The sequence below is a fragment of the Arachis ipaensis genome, chromosome B3, assembly GCF_059453495.1.
Source record: "Arachis ipaensis isolate K30076 ecotype BB chromosome B3, ASM5945349v1, whole genome shotgun sequence".
In the NCBI taxonomy this organism is placed as follows: Eukaryota; Viridiplantae; Streptophyta; class Magnoliopsida; order Fabales; family Fabaceae; genus Arachis; species Arachis ipaensis.
In genome coordinates, this window is record NC_142438.1 from 145,821,258 (window position 1) to 145,836,476 (window position 15,219).

The 15,219-nt window shown below is 34.3% G+C and overlaps 2 protein-coding genes across 3 annotated transcripts; both read right to left on the reverse strand.

Moving 5' to 3' along the window:
• Window positions 1-27: 27 nt before the first annotated feature.
• On the reverse strand, window positions 28-4,341 carry LOC107632067 (Protein kinase superfamily protein). Its single transcript, XM_016335704.3, has 6 exons — window positions 3,819-4,341; window positions 3,550-3,689; window positions 3,006-3,216; window positions 1,659-1,893; window positions 1,337-1,487; window positions 28-673 (listed from the first exon to the last, which is right to left on the reverse strand). The coding sequence occupies exons 1-6, from the start codon at window positions 3,895-3,897 to the stop codon at window positions 233-235; spliced, it is 1,257 nt and encodes a 418-aa protein (XP_016191190.1). The 5' UTR covers window positions 3,898-4,341; the 3' UTR covers window positions 28-232.
• A 5,924-nt stretch (window positions 4,342-10,265) lies between these two features.
• On the reverse strand, window positions 10,266-14,574 carry LOC107632066 (myosin-binding protein (Protein of unknown function, DUF593)). Of its 2 annotated transcripts, none has more exons than XM_016335703.3 (4): window positions 12,830-14,574; window positions 12,568-12,753; window positions 11,095-12,485; window positions 10,266-10,972 (listed from the first exon to the last, which is right to left on the reverse strand). In XM_016335703.3, the coding sequence occupies exons 1-3, from the start codon at window positions 14,121-14,123 to the stop codon at window positions 11,119-11,121; spliced, it is 2,847 nt and encodes a 948-aa protein (XP_016191189.1). In that variant the 5' UTR covers window positions 14,124-14,574; the 3' UTR covers window positions 10,266-10,972; window positions 11,095-11,118. The 2 variants fall into 2 exon arrangements, with proteins under 2 accessions (XP_016191189.1, XP_088364295.1); XM_088508169.1 differs by having other exon boundaries at window positions 11,095-12,488; window positions 12,830-14,528.
• Between the last annotated feature and the right edge of the window lie 645 nt (window positions 14,575-15,219).

Genomic DNA, 15,219 nt, shown 5'->3' on the forward strand with positions numbered 1-15,219 from the left:
CCCCTCTCCCCCAAAAGTATGTATCAGTTTGTTGTGGCTAATTTCCTCATTTTAATATATATAAAAGAATAAGATATGAATATTTCAATTCAACCTCGCAATTTCCAACCTATCCTTATCCAGTTATCCTATTTACATTCTAACTGCTTTATCATATCACCAACTCATATTTTACAAAATGAATAACAAAATCATGATTGACCCCAATGACACCATAAAGAACACATTTAGTCTAACCCTCCTCCATTGGTCGTTTCCCTCTTGAGTCCGATGATTCCGCAACTCCCGAGTTTGTTCTTGTTCTTGTTCTAGTTGCAGTTGGAGTAGTAGCACTAGTAGCAGTAACACTGGTTGTGTTGCTACTTGAATCAGAAGTCTGAGAATCCGAGGCACCGGAGGTACCAGGAGTGGCGGAGGACAATCCAGTATGCTGCCTGGGTCGTCTCCTGTATCTGGAACCAGGCACACCCGGTCTGGTAGGTTCTTCCATGTGGCCTGGCTTCCTAGACAGCATTACCACAACGCGCCTCATGTCGGGTCGTAGCTTTGGGTCGCCCTGAGTACACAGCAGACCAAGCTGAATGCACATTGCTACTTGTTCTGCTTCCATTGTGGATGCTAACACGGAATCCACAATTTCCAAGTTCCTCCCCTTCTTGTGCAGCTTGTATGTCTAGAATCAGACACAAAATAGACATCATTTAGAGTTGTTATGCAAATTCTAATTCATTTTTAGATATCCCTTATTGCTTTGTGACTGAAATAAATTTGTGAATTTAGCATGTAGTAGTGTCACTATTTCCTTTCTCTTGGGGTAACCTTACAACCAATCGATCATAACTTCTTTTTCTTTCATGTTTTCTAGAATGAGATAATACATCATAGCAGAGCTGCGATTCCCCCCCCCCCCCCCCCTCTTTTACTCCCAACATTCTGTAGTTTAATATAATATTTATTAATGTCAATCTTAACTACAGTATTTATGAATAAAGTAGCTTTATTATCAACGATTCTAGATGGAATCAGATTATGTATCCATGAGGTAAGGGAGCAGTTTGTGGCGTTGGGGTTTGGTTTAAATTCTTTTTAGAAAAGATGTGATGGTGATTGGTGATGGGGTTATGAGTCAATCTCCGAATCAATGTTATTGAATTAACTAAATAATTTTAAAATAACGAAAGATCTCCAAAACTCTATTGAAAAGTCAAGAAACGTCTACCTGTGTTTATTGATTATTATTGTTTTTATATAGTTTGGTGATTAAGAAAAGGATACACAATACCTAAACCGTGAGAAAATATAAGTGAAGGAGAATGAGGCATCAATTGTTAGTTACCCAATCAAGTAGATTCTGTGCATCCACATCCAAATTAAAGTTAGAGTTTCGTTGGCCACTGATCAACTCCAACACCAACACTCCATAGCTAAATACATCAGCCTTGGCGGACAGCTGTCCATGCATTACGTACTCAGGTGCCATATAACCACTGTGATATTATCACCAAATTATTATGACTCTACCAAAACACAAACATCTAATTATGTTCTATAACCTTAGGAGAAAAATATATGCATACTTAGTCATAGTACTAGTTTTGATATTTGACTTCAATATGGTGTTGATGTACAAGGGACGAAAGAGTTGTGGTTAGACTTACTTGGTTCCAGCGACACGAGTATTGACCTGGCTCTGATCTTCGGGGAAGAGACGGGCCATGCCAAAGTCTGCGATCTTCGGCTGCCATTTGTCATCGAGCAAGATGTTACTGGCCTTGATGTCGCGGTGGATGATGCAATGGTGACAGTCTTCGTGAAGATAAAGCAACCCCTTTGCCACCCCTGTTATTATCCCCAGCCTCCTTTTCCAATCTAGCTCCCCCCTCTTGTGCACCTCTGTATTCATTCATTCAATTTAATTTTTTATCTTCATATTTTCTCTTGGAACAAGTCAACAACATACAAAAATGCTTCTCACAATATTGATCTGATTAATGAATCAAATTTATGGTTTCTTTTTCTTTGTTGATAAGTGTCTCATAACACGAAATATAAATACAGTGAAACAAGATCTGTCTCAATCTACACCACCTCTTAATTTGTTAGTGAGTAAAAAATGAAATAATATATTGGAATATAGACATTTTCTAATATTTTTCTATTTCTATCGCAAAACAATTTGCAAATACATAGACCATATAATTATAAATGCATTGTGTTGGTTTGAGAGAGAGAAAAATGAGAAAGGATTGACCCCACAACTTATTTATTTTGCCTTGAGTCTTGAATGGCTTTTCCACCCCAAAAAGAATGCTAGAAACTAGAAAGCTTTTGGGTTTGGGAAGTTTCACTTTGTCCTTCTTATAATGGGAAGCCATAAATGGTTAAGCACCATCATTGAAAAGGAAAAAAGAAGCTGATTAGGAAGGTTCATCAGAGATAATTAAGGATTTGTCATGGCTTTGCTAAGGAGGAGTTTTGAAACAATCTCTTTGACTACACAAGCCAATTTAAGGATGAAGTTTATTTATTTGATATCAAAGTCAGTCCTGAGTGCAGTCACTATCACAATAGAAAACTAATTTTACATTTTAATCGTCCACGTTGTTGGTATAGCTGAAAAGTCAGGACCTCTGCATTAAAAAATGGAGGGGAAGAAGATGGAGCAGCTTATTATAAGCAAAATTGGTTTGAAACTTTTAACACTAGGAAAAAGGGTAAATATGGAAATTCGCATTCCAAAGTCAGCTGAAGAAAATGAAATTTTGGGTTGAATGAAAACCACCAATTATCTTAGTTCAGACTATCAATTATAAAAACCAAATTAATTTGAAACGCTTATTTTATTAGTATTGTGTATCCAACAAGTAACAAAAACAGAAAACATGTTCCACAAGCAATCCTAACTACATAGATCCTCTTAGGAAAATATGAATGGTGTTCTTCCTTCCATGTGATTTCATTGAAGAGAATAAGGATTGGTAATAATGGAAGGGGGAAGTACTTACTGAACAGAAGCTTGTCAAGGCTCTCATGAGGAACATACTCATAGACAAGAAGCTTCTCTCCGCCATGGGCACAATAGCCCAACAAATTCACCACATTCCGGTGCTGTACACGAGCCAATAATTTGGCCTCATTCATGAACTCTTTCTTCCCTTGATTTGAAGTGTGTGATAGCTTTTTTACTGCAACCTCTCTCCCGTCACTCAGCTTCCCCTGCAAGTGATGAAAGTTTGATGAAAAATCAAAAACAGATTATTTAGAAAAGTTCTTAGATTTTATATGTTCTTTCTTTACCGTGTAAAACAAAAAGGAACCACCTTTTTTATGCGGGGCTTCCCAAAAAGGGGGGAAAATGAGAAATTCTAGGGATCAGAAGTGATTCTTTGTGAAAATTCCAAAATTGAAGAGCCTATTCCTGAATTCATGATCAGAAAACATGTACCTTTACTTTAACCAATTGAAAGCTTTCTCAGTATTCTCTCATCCATTTTCCCTTGCAACCAAAGACAAAAAGAAACACTAACAAAATTGGTGATTATGGCTCACCTTATAAACGGGTCCAAAGCCTCCCTCACCAAGCTTATTCAGAGCACTGAAATTCTTGGTAGCTGCAACTAACGTTTCATAGGAAAAGACCTTCTGCTCCTGCGCAGCCATTTGCTTTATTTCAGCTTCATTGCTTCGCTCTGATTAAAAAAAAAAAACAACACAGAAGAAGAACACAACCCTAGTATAATCAGACGAGAGCACATCAAGAAGAAGATATAATTCAGATCAATGGGGGAAAAAAAGAGGTTGGGATTTAGTTGGAATACCTTTATTGGAACCGAATTTAATGTGTTTGATGAGATTATGAAGAAAACTGTGGGACGACTTGTCCTTATCCTTGTCCATGACGGAATTCTATGATTCGAAAGATGAGCCCATGAAACAAAGGAAGCAAAGTTGCAATCTTTTTTGTGAACAGGAAATTGGGTTTGTGAGGAAATGGAGATGAAGTGGGAGCTTGAGAATATAAAAGAAGGGAAGAGAGATTTGAAATGATGAATACGAAACCTGAGTTGTTATTACTTCTTAGTTCTTAGTGATTAGTTTTCTTTTTCTTTTTCTTTTTGGGGTCTTATTATTAGTTTGGTTTTTAGAGAAAGAAAAGCTCATAAATATGTATGGACAATGGAGAAGAGAGAACAGAGAACAGAAGCGAGTGTGTTCATATTGACCAGGTGACGCCTCCTTGACTCTCTTCATATTGAGAAAGAAAAGTCAAAATCAAATATCAACCAAAAATTTCATTTTCTCTATGGAAAGGGAGAGGGATGCTAAAACATTTTTGTAGCATCTCCAAACCATATACATTACATTATTTATTCACTCCTGTTAGGTGTCCAAGTCTTTTTCGCAATCAAATTTAATTAAGTTAGCTTAAATCTAATAAAAATTACTTTTATTATACGTAAGATGTACATACGTATTTTACTAATATGAACATATCTTTTTTTGTTTTTGTATTTTTTCTTCTTTTTGTATATTTTTTTTATTGTCGTTTTTTTATTGTTGCTATTATTATTGTATTTTTTTCTCTTCTTATTTCTAATAATTTTACAGCATTTATTTTTTTTATTTCTCTTAAAAGAGTGAAACAAAAATAATTATAAAAAAATGAAAGAAAAAAAAGAAAAAAAGAAAAATTTTAAATTATGCAGAACTTATTAGAATAAAAATACATCGAAATTTGTTAATAAATACACATAAATTTCTTAGTTTTTACACTGAAATTTTGTTACAAAAGCACAAAAATATCTTTTTTAATGCTGTATTTTTTTACTTTTTTTATTTTCATTATTTAATTCTTTTTTTAGTTGAACGAATGAAAGTTTATCATCTTTCTAGTAATTTTGCAGTATTATGTATTTTTTATTCTTCTTGATTTGATTTTTTTTTTTTATTATTCTTATTAAGAGGTAAAGCAAGAAGAAACTTAAGAAGAACAAGATAAATAAGAAAAAAAGGATAATAATGAAAAAGAAGAAGAAATAGCAGAACATGAGAAAGAGAAAAATGAAGAATTTTAAATTATGTAGAACTTATCAGAATAAAAATATACCGAAATTTTTTAACAAATACACATAAATTTTTTAGTTTTTATACCGAAATTATTTAATGATTATGACACACAAACTTAGTTCGAAAACAAGCACGCAAACAATACCGAATTATGAACAAAAATATATTCAAATTAATTTTGGATTAGACAACGTCATTAATATGATAAAAATTTAACAATAACGATAGTAATAATGACGATATAATGATAACAATGATGATGATAATAGAGAAGGAGGAGAAGGAAAACGAATGAAAAGAAGAAATCAAATGAAAAAAAGAAAAGAGGAGAAGGAGAAGGTAGTGATGATGGTAGTCGATGATAACGAAAAAAAAAAGGAAAAAAATAACAATTGAAATGTCAGTAAGAGGAGGAGGAGGAAAAGGAGGAGGAGGAAAACAAAGAAAAAAAAGGAAAAAGGGAAGGAAACGGAAGAAGAAAGAGGAAGAGGAGGAGAAGGATAATGAAACGAAAAAGGAGAAGTGGAAGGAAACGGAGAAGGAAAAACAGCGTGATTTGAAAAGTGGTTATAACAAATTGGTTGGATTTAGTTAAGTATTTTGCTTGAATGTAGAGCTAGTAAGACAGTAAAAGAAAATCTAAGTGATTAACAAATATATAGCCAATAAATTTATTTATAATAATATTAGATGTATACTAAAAATTTTTAAAATTAATTATTAGTATAAAATATATATATATAAAAGTTAAATAATATATATTTATATATAAATACATAATAATTGATTTTAATGTACAAATAATGTTTTTATTTTTTACCTAATATAGTAATATATAATTTTTTTTAAGTAATATACGAATATATGTTAATTTTAAAGAATAATAGATGACCATCAGAATTTATTATTTTTAACCATCAGTTAACTATTAATATTTAAAAATAGAGGATAAAGTATCTTATTGAATTATTAAATTAAAAAAAACTAAATTAAAAAAATTAAATTAATAATTAAATAATAACTAAAAATAATAAATTTTAATAATCTTCTAACCTTTTTCATTAATTATATATTTGCCCAAAAAAACCAAAGAAAAAAAAACGTTAGTGTGTTAGCTGATAATGTGATCTATATGCAAATAAAGATTTGAACACATTCTAAATAATGCTCAAAACATAAGTGCAGCCATATAGTTCCAACTCAGCCACGAGGTAATAACTAAGAATTTTACCATCTTATCAACAGAAGCACTTCACTGATCAATTATAAAGAACTGCTTGTCTGCTTCCTATAAGGAACAACATTCAACAAAGTACTTTCAAACTTCCTCTATTATTTGACTACTTGTTTAGTGGCGGTCTTTATTTGCATGAATAGTACGTCCCACTTCTTGAGCTTTAAGTTTGAATCGAGTTTAACTGGGTTAAGTACATGCATGGGTCATTAACATTGCGCCAATTATTGACTATTTGACCAATGTATATATATATCCCTTGAACAAGATAGAAAATGAATATCTGGCTAGATGACTCTTTTTAACCTAATTGCAATTTGCAAACCAAGGTATAGATTCACAAAGTCATCTTTCAAATGGTTGAACTTTATAGAATCATCAAGTGTCTTATCACATAACTTGACTGACACATCCAAAAAATTTTAATAGTGAAAGTGAAATATATATAACATAATAATAATTTTTATAATAAAAATATTATGTTTACATAAAAAATTAATTATTAAATTATCTATTATAAATTTGTGTATAAATATATATATATTATTTAATTTATTTTTAATGTGTATTTTGTATTTTAAAATTTATTCTATATAAGTGATTATTTTATGTATACATAATATAATTGTTGTTATAATTATATTTTATTATTGTAAAATATGATTAGGTTTTAAAATATATAAGTTTCTCTCTCTCCTGTGGCTTTAGCCACTTCTTTCTTTATTTTTTTTTTAAACTTGTGGGCTTCACTTAATCGAGGACTCACCAACAAAATATATCTTAAATCTAACGAATAAATATTTAATATAGCAAATAACTAAATAAATGGGAGTAAGATTACAAATTAAAAAAATTTATTGAAAATACAAAAAATTTAAGTTTCTAATATGTTTATTTTATTTTTCACTAGTGATAAGCTTATTAGGTGCCATAAAGAATAAAAGCAGCTCGTTATGCAATAGGTCTTAGAAAGTTACAAATTGATAACTAAATACAGAAATAAATATTTATTACCTGGCAGTCATAGGATACTGGTAGATCCCTTTATTTGTTGGACACTACTAAAAAAAATTTCTGGTAGATCCAAAATATCAACAGCGGAGTGCAGCCAGCGATGTCTGTGACGTCTCGGTGTGCGACACAGTGACTGGTACGTCCAAGCAAGTACGGCTGAGCCCCAAGACAACGCCCGGCACCGCCCGAAGTCTTCCAAAAGTGGGAGCCAACGCAAGTGGACTAAGTTGTTCGACTTGCCCGTTATCAGATATCCTCCGATCAATAACTTAATGTAGCACCTAGTGGCGAAGGGTCTCTGGGTTGTCTGTAGGGGGCATCTGGCGGACATGATCCCACAACCAAACAAGTTTCAGCGTGAACGACTCCTTCCTCTGCGCAGCCTGCTGTGGAGCCACTGGAGGCTTGGCACCCAGCATCCAATCCACCAACTGCCACGTCTCTATGTGGTACCACCTACCAAAGTCATGAAGGCACCCCCAACTGGGGCCCGTGTGCGCGTAGCTCTAGTTGGTACGCCATGTCGTGCAGGGTGATAGTGGCCTCACCTCACAGGAGATGAAACGTATGGGTCTCCAGACGCCATCGCTCCACGAATGTCATAATCAGGGAATTATCGAATGTGAAATCCCTGAGGGGAACCGTGTCGCCGATCTAGCCTTAACCAGATACGGGACGATGGCGTCAGGTGGAGGAAGGGTATGACTCACTTACCGGGGCAGTAGAAGGTGAGGCCTCTAAAAAAAAATATTCAGAATTATAAAAAAAAAAATTTAAAACTTTAATTAAGTCTTCGACATTTAACGGTTATCGTATTTTAAAACTTTTAAATAGGTTTCTATATTTTTGTTAATAAATTCTTAAGCTGTTTTTTATTTTATAATTGAATCTTTTTAATATAAAAATTTTAAAGTTAAATAAACATTTTTTTCTAAGTTAAAGATATTTCTAATTAAAAACATATTTACATCTTCAATTACATGTTTTTTAGACAAATATTATTCTGTTAATTTTAATATATTTGATACTAAAAAACCTAACTAGAAGATTATAATAAGTAGTAACAATTTACCACAGGTAAAATAGAGTTCCAAACTAATAACTATATAGCAATAACCTACCATAATTAAATAGAGGTCTAAATTTCTACAAGCGACCTATTCCTAACGCTACAAACTATACTCTAGTTTTTTGTTATTACCCTAACCATGGCTACATATAAAAATATATCTATATAAAATAGTACAAAATTCAACACAAAAGAACTAACCTTAAAGTCGGCTGTCCGGCGTAATACAAAGTCTCGTTCAGTCTATTGATGTCTCCATCGTTACCAACTGTGCGCGCCATCGTCATATTTATTGATAATATAATTAGAAAGGAGTAAAAGAGATGAGAAAATCGTTGAAAAATTTAAACTGAGACCCGGTCAAAGGCTGTGAACGACATCTATTTAAAAATGTCTTCCAGCCTTATCTCATTTATAGTGTAAACAAGATAAGAGAGGGTTATTTATTTCAGTAATAATTTTTAATTTATTTATTTCAGTAATTATTATAATTATTTCATTTATTAAAATAAAAAATCCTTTAAAGAAAGGGTACATTTTCCTTGAACCAAAGTTGTGTACAACTAATACTAGGTTGCAAAATTGTCCGGTCACAGGGTATAATTGTCTATTTTATTCTCCATGGAAAATAAAAGTGACATTTATTAGAGTCAGGAGGCGGAGTCAGGTGGTAGGAAAGGGGACAATGATCTTTTAATTTTAATTTTTTATATGTAAATTTCAGTTTAACTCTCTTTAAAATTTTATTTTAGTCTAATTTAATTGTATAAATATTTTTTATCCCTCTAATATTTTATCTAGTTCCGCACCTGATTAGGGTAAGGCCTGTATACTCAGAAGAAATAGAAAACGGGATGGTACATAAAATTCGCGGCAAATTGGGTCCATTGGGATGCTACCGTGACATCAGGGGCACTCCTAAATTTCCCTTGAAAACATTTTTTTTTTTTTGTTTCTCACTGATTGAAAAACTTAGTTGGGGGGCAGATGCAGTGTATACACCATACATAACTCGTCATCTTTGATTGACATAGACAATTTCTTACTAATAACATTTATTTTGGAAGGTTTTTAAAGTTCTTATGTTTGATGAGGTTGGGTACAAAACACACAATAAGATGGAGATTACTATCTTTGTCCCTCTACATGCAAATCATAAAAAAAATGTATTTATCACTTATAGCCTTCATTTCTGCACATCAAAACTACATTGGTAAATATCTGTGACTTTTTGGTCAAAATAAATAATTAATAATAAACATGAATCTAATTGTCTCGCATACATGATATTCATTAAATTATTGCCCACTTATGTTTACTTTTATCCTTAATTTGGATGACATAATAAACGACTTTGTCGAATTCTATAGTAGTTGAGCAACTCTTAATTAGTATTGCACTTAATGAATATGAACTCTTCAACATTTTCTTTCTTTCATAACACTTCAAACTTAATGAGTGCTAATATTGAGAAAACTTCTTGCATTGATGTTGACTTGTGTAGCTAACTAGCCATTTCACTTTTAATAGATTTTGGAACCTTTCTCATCTTATGATCAATAGGTTCATGACTTCATGCAATGTTCCTTTCAGTAATATCTCACTGCCGTCCTTCTATTGTTTTCACTTTTCAACGCAGCATGCATCTCAATATTATATTATTGTTATTATTATTATTATTTTAGTTTACTTACATTTGTCTCAACCTAACAAGAAGTTGCATTATGCTTAACCTTAAAGCATAATCAATGCTAAAACCGTAGAGGCTTCATATTCTGATTCTTTATTCTTATTCTTAACTTTTTAGTTATTTCGGAACGCATATCTCAGTCACAAGCTAGCTTTAAGCAACAACAGTAACCAAGGAACTTCCAATCAGTATAAACAAACAAACACTTTTTTATATATATATAATTACAAAATGAATACATGTAGTATACAAGTGACTCACCTTGTTCCCCTCAGAAAAATAAAAAATTTAAAAAACAAACCTCAACAGAATGCAAGTATGCAAAAGATGAGAGAAGAGAAAAAGGAAGAGGCTACTTACCCCATCTTTCACCCTTATCAAAGGAAAAAAAATGAAGGAAAATGACAAAAGTAGTGGCCCTAATTCTGTCTCTAATAAACTAAAAGCTATATGTACCTGGCACTGGAATCTTTTGTTATATCCCTCCAGCTTTGCAAGCCAGGTCTTTTTTCTCACAAAATACACAATGTGACAGGTTGGCCTTAACCTCACTACCCTACACAGACATATACTCAATCATCACCATCCTTTTCCACAAAGACTGATGATGAAATGGAGACACCAACCCCATAAAAATTTTGGGCTTACATGGACAAAACAAAACAAAGAAAAAGAGAAGGGTAGACTCCAGTTTTGTTGTCCACCATGATTGTATCAACACAGACCATACCAGGATTTCCCCTCTCCATTAAGGAATCCCACTTTTTGTTAACATTGAAGTGATGCATTTGCATTGGTTGTCCTGTATCTATGGTAGACCACACCAGTGGTACTCAATGCTCATGTTGTATGCTTGATCTGCTGCATGTGGATCAACTTCAATTCCATTATAACAAATCTGCATTCATTAAAGAACAAGATAAGTCCATAAAATCAAACAATGTAATCAAACTCGAGAGTTGCAGAGTATTATAAAATCATAAACTCAATTGGGGAGTTAACTCAAGTTCAGCATTTTACCTAGTATGAGCATGGACTTGTTAGTTACACTGCAAGATCTCCCATGTTCCTCACTCTGAGTTCCACATTCCTGAGATCACGAAGATGTTGTAGAATTTCTTGAAGAAGCTCTAACCCTTTGTCCCCTTTTCTCAAGGAGCTGATACAATGCTTTAGAAACTCTCTATCTGCCTCCAACACCTGTAGTCTCTCATAAACATGATCCACTTCCTCTTCTAGAGCAAGCTTTTTCTTATCCGAATTAGCCTTTTCTGCCGAAATGTGTTGCATGGGAGAAAATTCTAACTCATCTCCACTCAACTCCACATCTTCTTCTGTGCTCATTGCATCAAAAAGTGGGAGAAGACTCTTGGCTTTGGCACCCATGATTTTTATCCCTTCATGATGCTTACCATTTGCATGGCCATTTGCATATCCATTTACCTGACCTCCATGATCATCAACATCATGATCATGATATCCATTCCCATTCTCCTCACAAAGATATTCTGTTGATTTTTTATCATCATGAACTTGCTCTTGCTCTTCATAGTTCAATATAATAAGCTTCTCTTCCAGTACCTTCAACTGTTCTATAATTGATAGCCTCTCTTGTTCAAAGTTTGCTAATGATTCCTCCAAATACAAGACTGCATCCACAGGTGTGTTCTGGTTGTTGCTGCATTCTTGCTGGCTGCTACAAAATCCGTTTTCTTCCTTTGCTTCATGACTCAAATCGATAGATAATCCATCGCTATCTTCAGCAATGCTGCAAGAGGGAGATGAAGTTCTGCTTCTTATACTGCTACCATTTCTTGACATCATCAACATTTTTTCCCTTACCTCATATTCATGAACCTTTTTCCTATACACTTCAAGCTCCTTTTCTAGCTCTTGCTTCTCTTTCTCCCTCTTCATCATAAGCTCATTCAGAAGCTGCAATGCCTCTTGATCATACTCAGATTGTTCTTCCATCATTCTCTGATACTGCAAAGCTTCCATCTGCATTGCTGCTTTCTCTTCTTGAAGCCTGTTTATCATTGCCATTGTTTGATTTGCTGCCACAGCAGATGCACTCCTCTCTTCTTCTAGTTCTGCATATAGAGTGCTTAAAGCCTTCCTTTCTGATTTCAATGCTGATTTTAGCTTCTCAATGGATACCTCTCCACATTCTATATCGCTTACAACGCTTCCATCCAACGACTCTTCTGTTCCAGATTCTTTCCTGTCAAGGAGTAGTAGTTTCTTGTGTATTTGATGCAGACTCTCCACTGAAGTTGGGGTCTCAGGAACCCTTTCTTCCTCATTCTCATGAATCTCAGAAGACTCCGAAAAGTGGTTATTTACTGTTGGCATTCTCACTTCAAGTGACATGGTTTTGAATTCCACAAATTCTTCTAATTTCTCATGGCCTACTTATATATTGAATTGAAAAATGTCACAAAACAGAATGAAAAATTTCTAGCAAGAATGAGATAAGAAGTTAAGGTTTACCACTATGATCCGGGACTTGATAACTGACTGTGCTAGTAGATGGATCTTCTTGTATCCTTTGACTTGTATCCAAAACAATATCTTGGCTTTGATACTCATCAACTTGCTCCTGATCAGGAATTTCAGTCCCTATGGACACTTCTGCTTCAAATTCCTCTCCCTGCAACTGCGATCCATCTTCAGACGCTGCGCGAATAAAGATAGGTATTAGATCATTCGATAAACATAGAAAATCAAGTAAGAGAATAGAATAACAGCTAACCTGTTGAAACATCTGAACATGATTCTCCATCTCTTCTTTCCATGTTTGGTTCAGCATTATCATCCTTGTGCAAATCTTCAGTGGTTTCAGCAATCTTCACATCTTGATAATCTTGCTCCAAATGTTGTTCCTCTTCTTGTAATTGAATTGATTCAATCTCATTGACCTTGAAGGCCTTTGAATTCTCTTGGCATGAAAATTCTGCCACAGTTTCCTCCCCAGAAATGTGCCAATTCTCAATAACCGGCGCAGCTTCAGCATCAGCACTCGTGTCAAAATCCAGAATAAAATCTTCGCCATTGGCCTTATACCTACTTTGATTTGCATCTTCTGTGGCAGCAGAGTCAAATTCAACAGGAATCAACCTGCAATCATCACCATGAATGAAAAATTCAAGGTGTTTGTTTGGAATTTCCAGAGTCGTCTCCTCATCAGTGCAATCAACTTGAGAAGTAGTGTTCTTCTCACAGGCCTGATCATCATTCTTTTCCTCAGAAACTATCAAAGCTTCTGCTTCCTCTTCAATGGCTTCTTTCCCTTTCTCTAAACTAAAATCCAAGCCATCACAAACAGAACAAGCACAACTCTCCCCTGCTTCCTCTGTTCTTCTACCAGAGCACTGATCAATCTCAAAAACCAAGTCACCTCCTCTATTTTCTTCAGTGCTCTGTTCATCTGATCTGCTGTGATCCGAGCGATCGCCATCGTCAACCTCCGTGTCAACGCCACGCTCTGTGAGCAAATTCTGCTTATGGCTATACCCCAAAACATCAAGAGAAGGCTTGATCAGAATGCAAGGAGGGTAGAATCTGCTGTCCAAGTTGGTGCCGCAACAAGAACAAGTCAGAGGCTCCTCTGTTTTCTCAATAGCCCTGTCATCAGCCACACCAATTTGCTTCATCCATGGGAAGAAACCAAAGCTTTGAGACAATTTGGCATAACTTGGTTGAGATGAAGATGAGCAATCCTCACACATGTGGTTTGATTCAGCCAACTTGTGATGGTTGGAGCAGAACCCAAGCTTGGAAATCTCAGAGGCATGAGCTTCACAAACAAGATCCTTGCATAAACTCTTGTTGAATTTTGCAGGCTCTATGAGATGATCGATTCTGGTGCACCACATGCAGGGTCTCTTGAGGCCAAATAAATCTGCAAACTTTATGATGAGGTAGGAGAAGAGAGAATTGAGGAGAAGGAGGAGGATGAGAATCCATTCAAGGATGGCATAGACAAGAACAAGTGTGATCTTGTTGGTGTTCCTGTGTAACATGGTTGCAAACTTGTTACCAGCCATGGTTGTTGTTGTTGGTTTCTCTGTGTTTTCTCTTTTGTTATGTACAAAAAAGGGATGATCTTTTACCCTACAATAGTATTAATATATCAGATTAAAGGAGGTGGTACTAGAATTAGAGGAAGAGGAACAAGTTTCCAAGGGAAGAGAGGTTTAACTGTTTATGAGAGAGAGAGAGGGTGGTTTTATTTGGAGGTATTGGTGGTGGTATGGTTTGAATGGAATGACAACCAAAGAAGACTCTGAGGTGAGGGGGAAATTGAAAATGAAAATGAAAAATTAAAAAGAAAAGAGATGTTCTTGAGTCAAAGAAAGTTAAAGAATGTTTTATTTTCTAAGCAACATTTTAGTGCCTTTTTGACAAAAACTATAGAACCTTAGTAGCAGTAGTTCACTTGTTCCACTAGAACAACAATTAAGGTTACTTGTCCCATTTGTGCCTTAATATTGTGGAATTGAGCACTTCTTTTCTGATACAAAATCTGAATAATTTCCTTTGTTCAACCAGTAATTTTTTGAGGATTGAAGTACTAAATAATTTACTACATCAATATATTGAGGCCTGAGGGTTTTTCCTCCAATATCTAGAATTTTCTTTGGCCAAAATAATATTATTGATAATCCATTAATGGTGCCAGCTCGTGTTAGAAAAATCCACAAAGGCAAGAAATGGCATGGCCCACAAGACCACACATATGAGCTGGTGGGGACCACTCCAAAGTAAGGGGCTGTGGGTGTGGGGCCTTTTACGGCTGCAGATGCTTCACTTCATTATGAGGGTCTGTTTTCTATCACACTTTCTGTTTTTTGTTATATACATATAATGCACTTGCAACCAGCCAATTATTATTGCAAGTAAAAACTCTTTATTCACAATATTGCTCCTTAAAACCTTCACTCATTTTACTTTGCTAACAAGCCTGTTATGTCCTGCATTTATATATGCTGATAAATATTAAATAACCTCAACAAATCTAATATTACTATATTATGGAAGAAAAGTATCTTGTCTTCTTTTTTTCTCACTCAAGATTATGTCACAACCCAAAATTAAACTGGCTTTCTTTGTCAAATATAATAATCAATAAATTTATTAGTT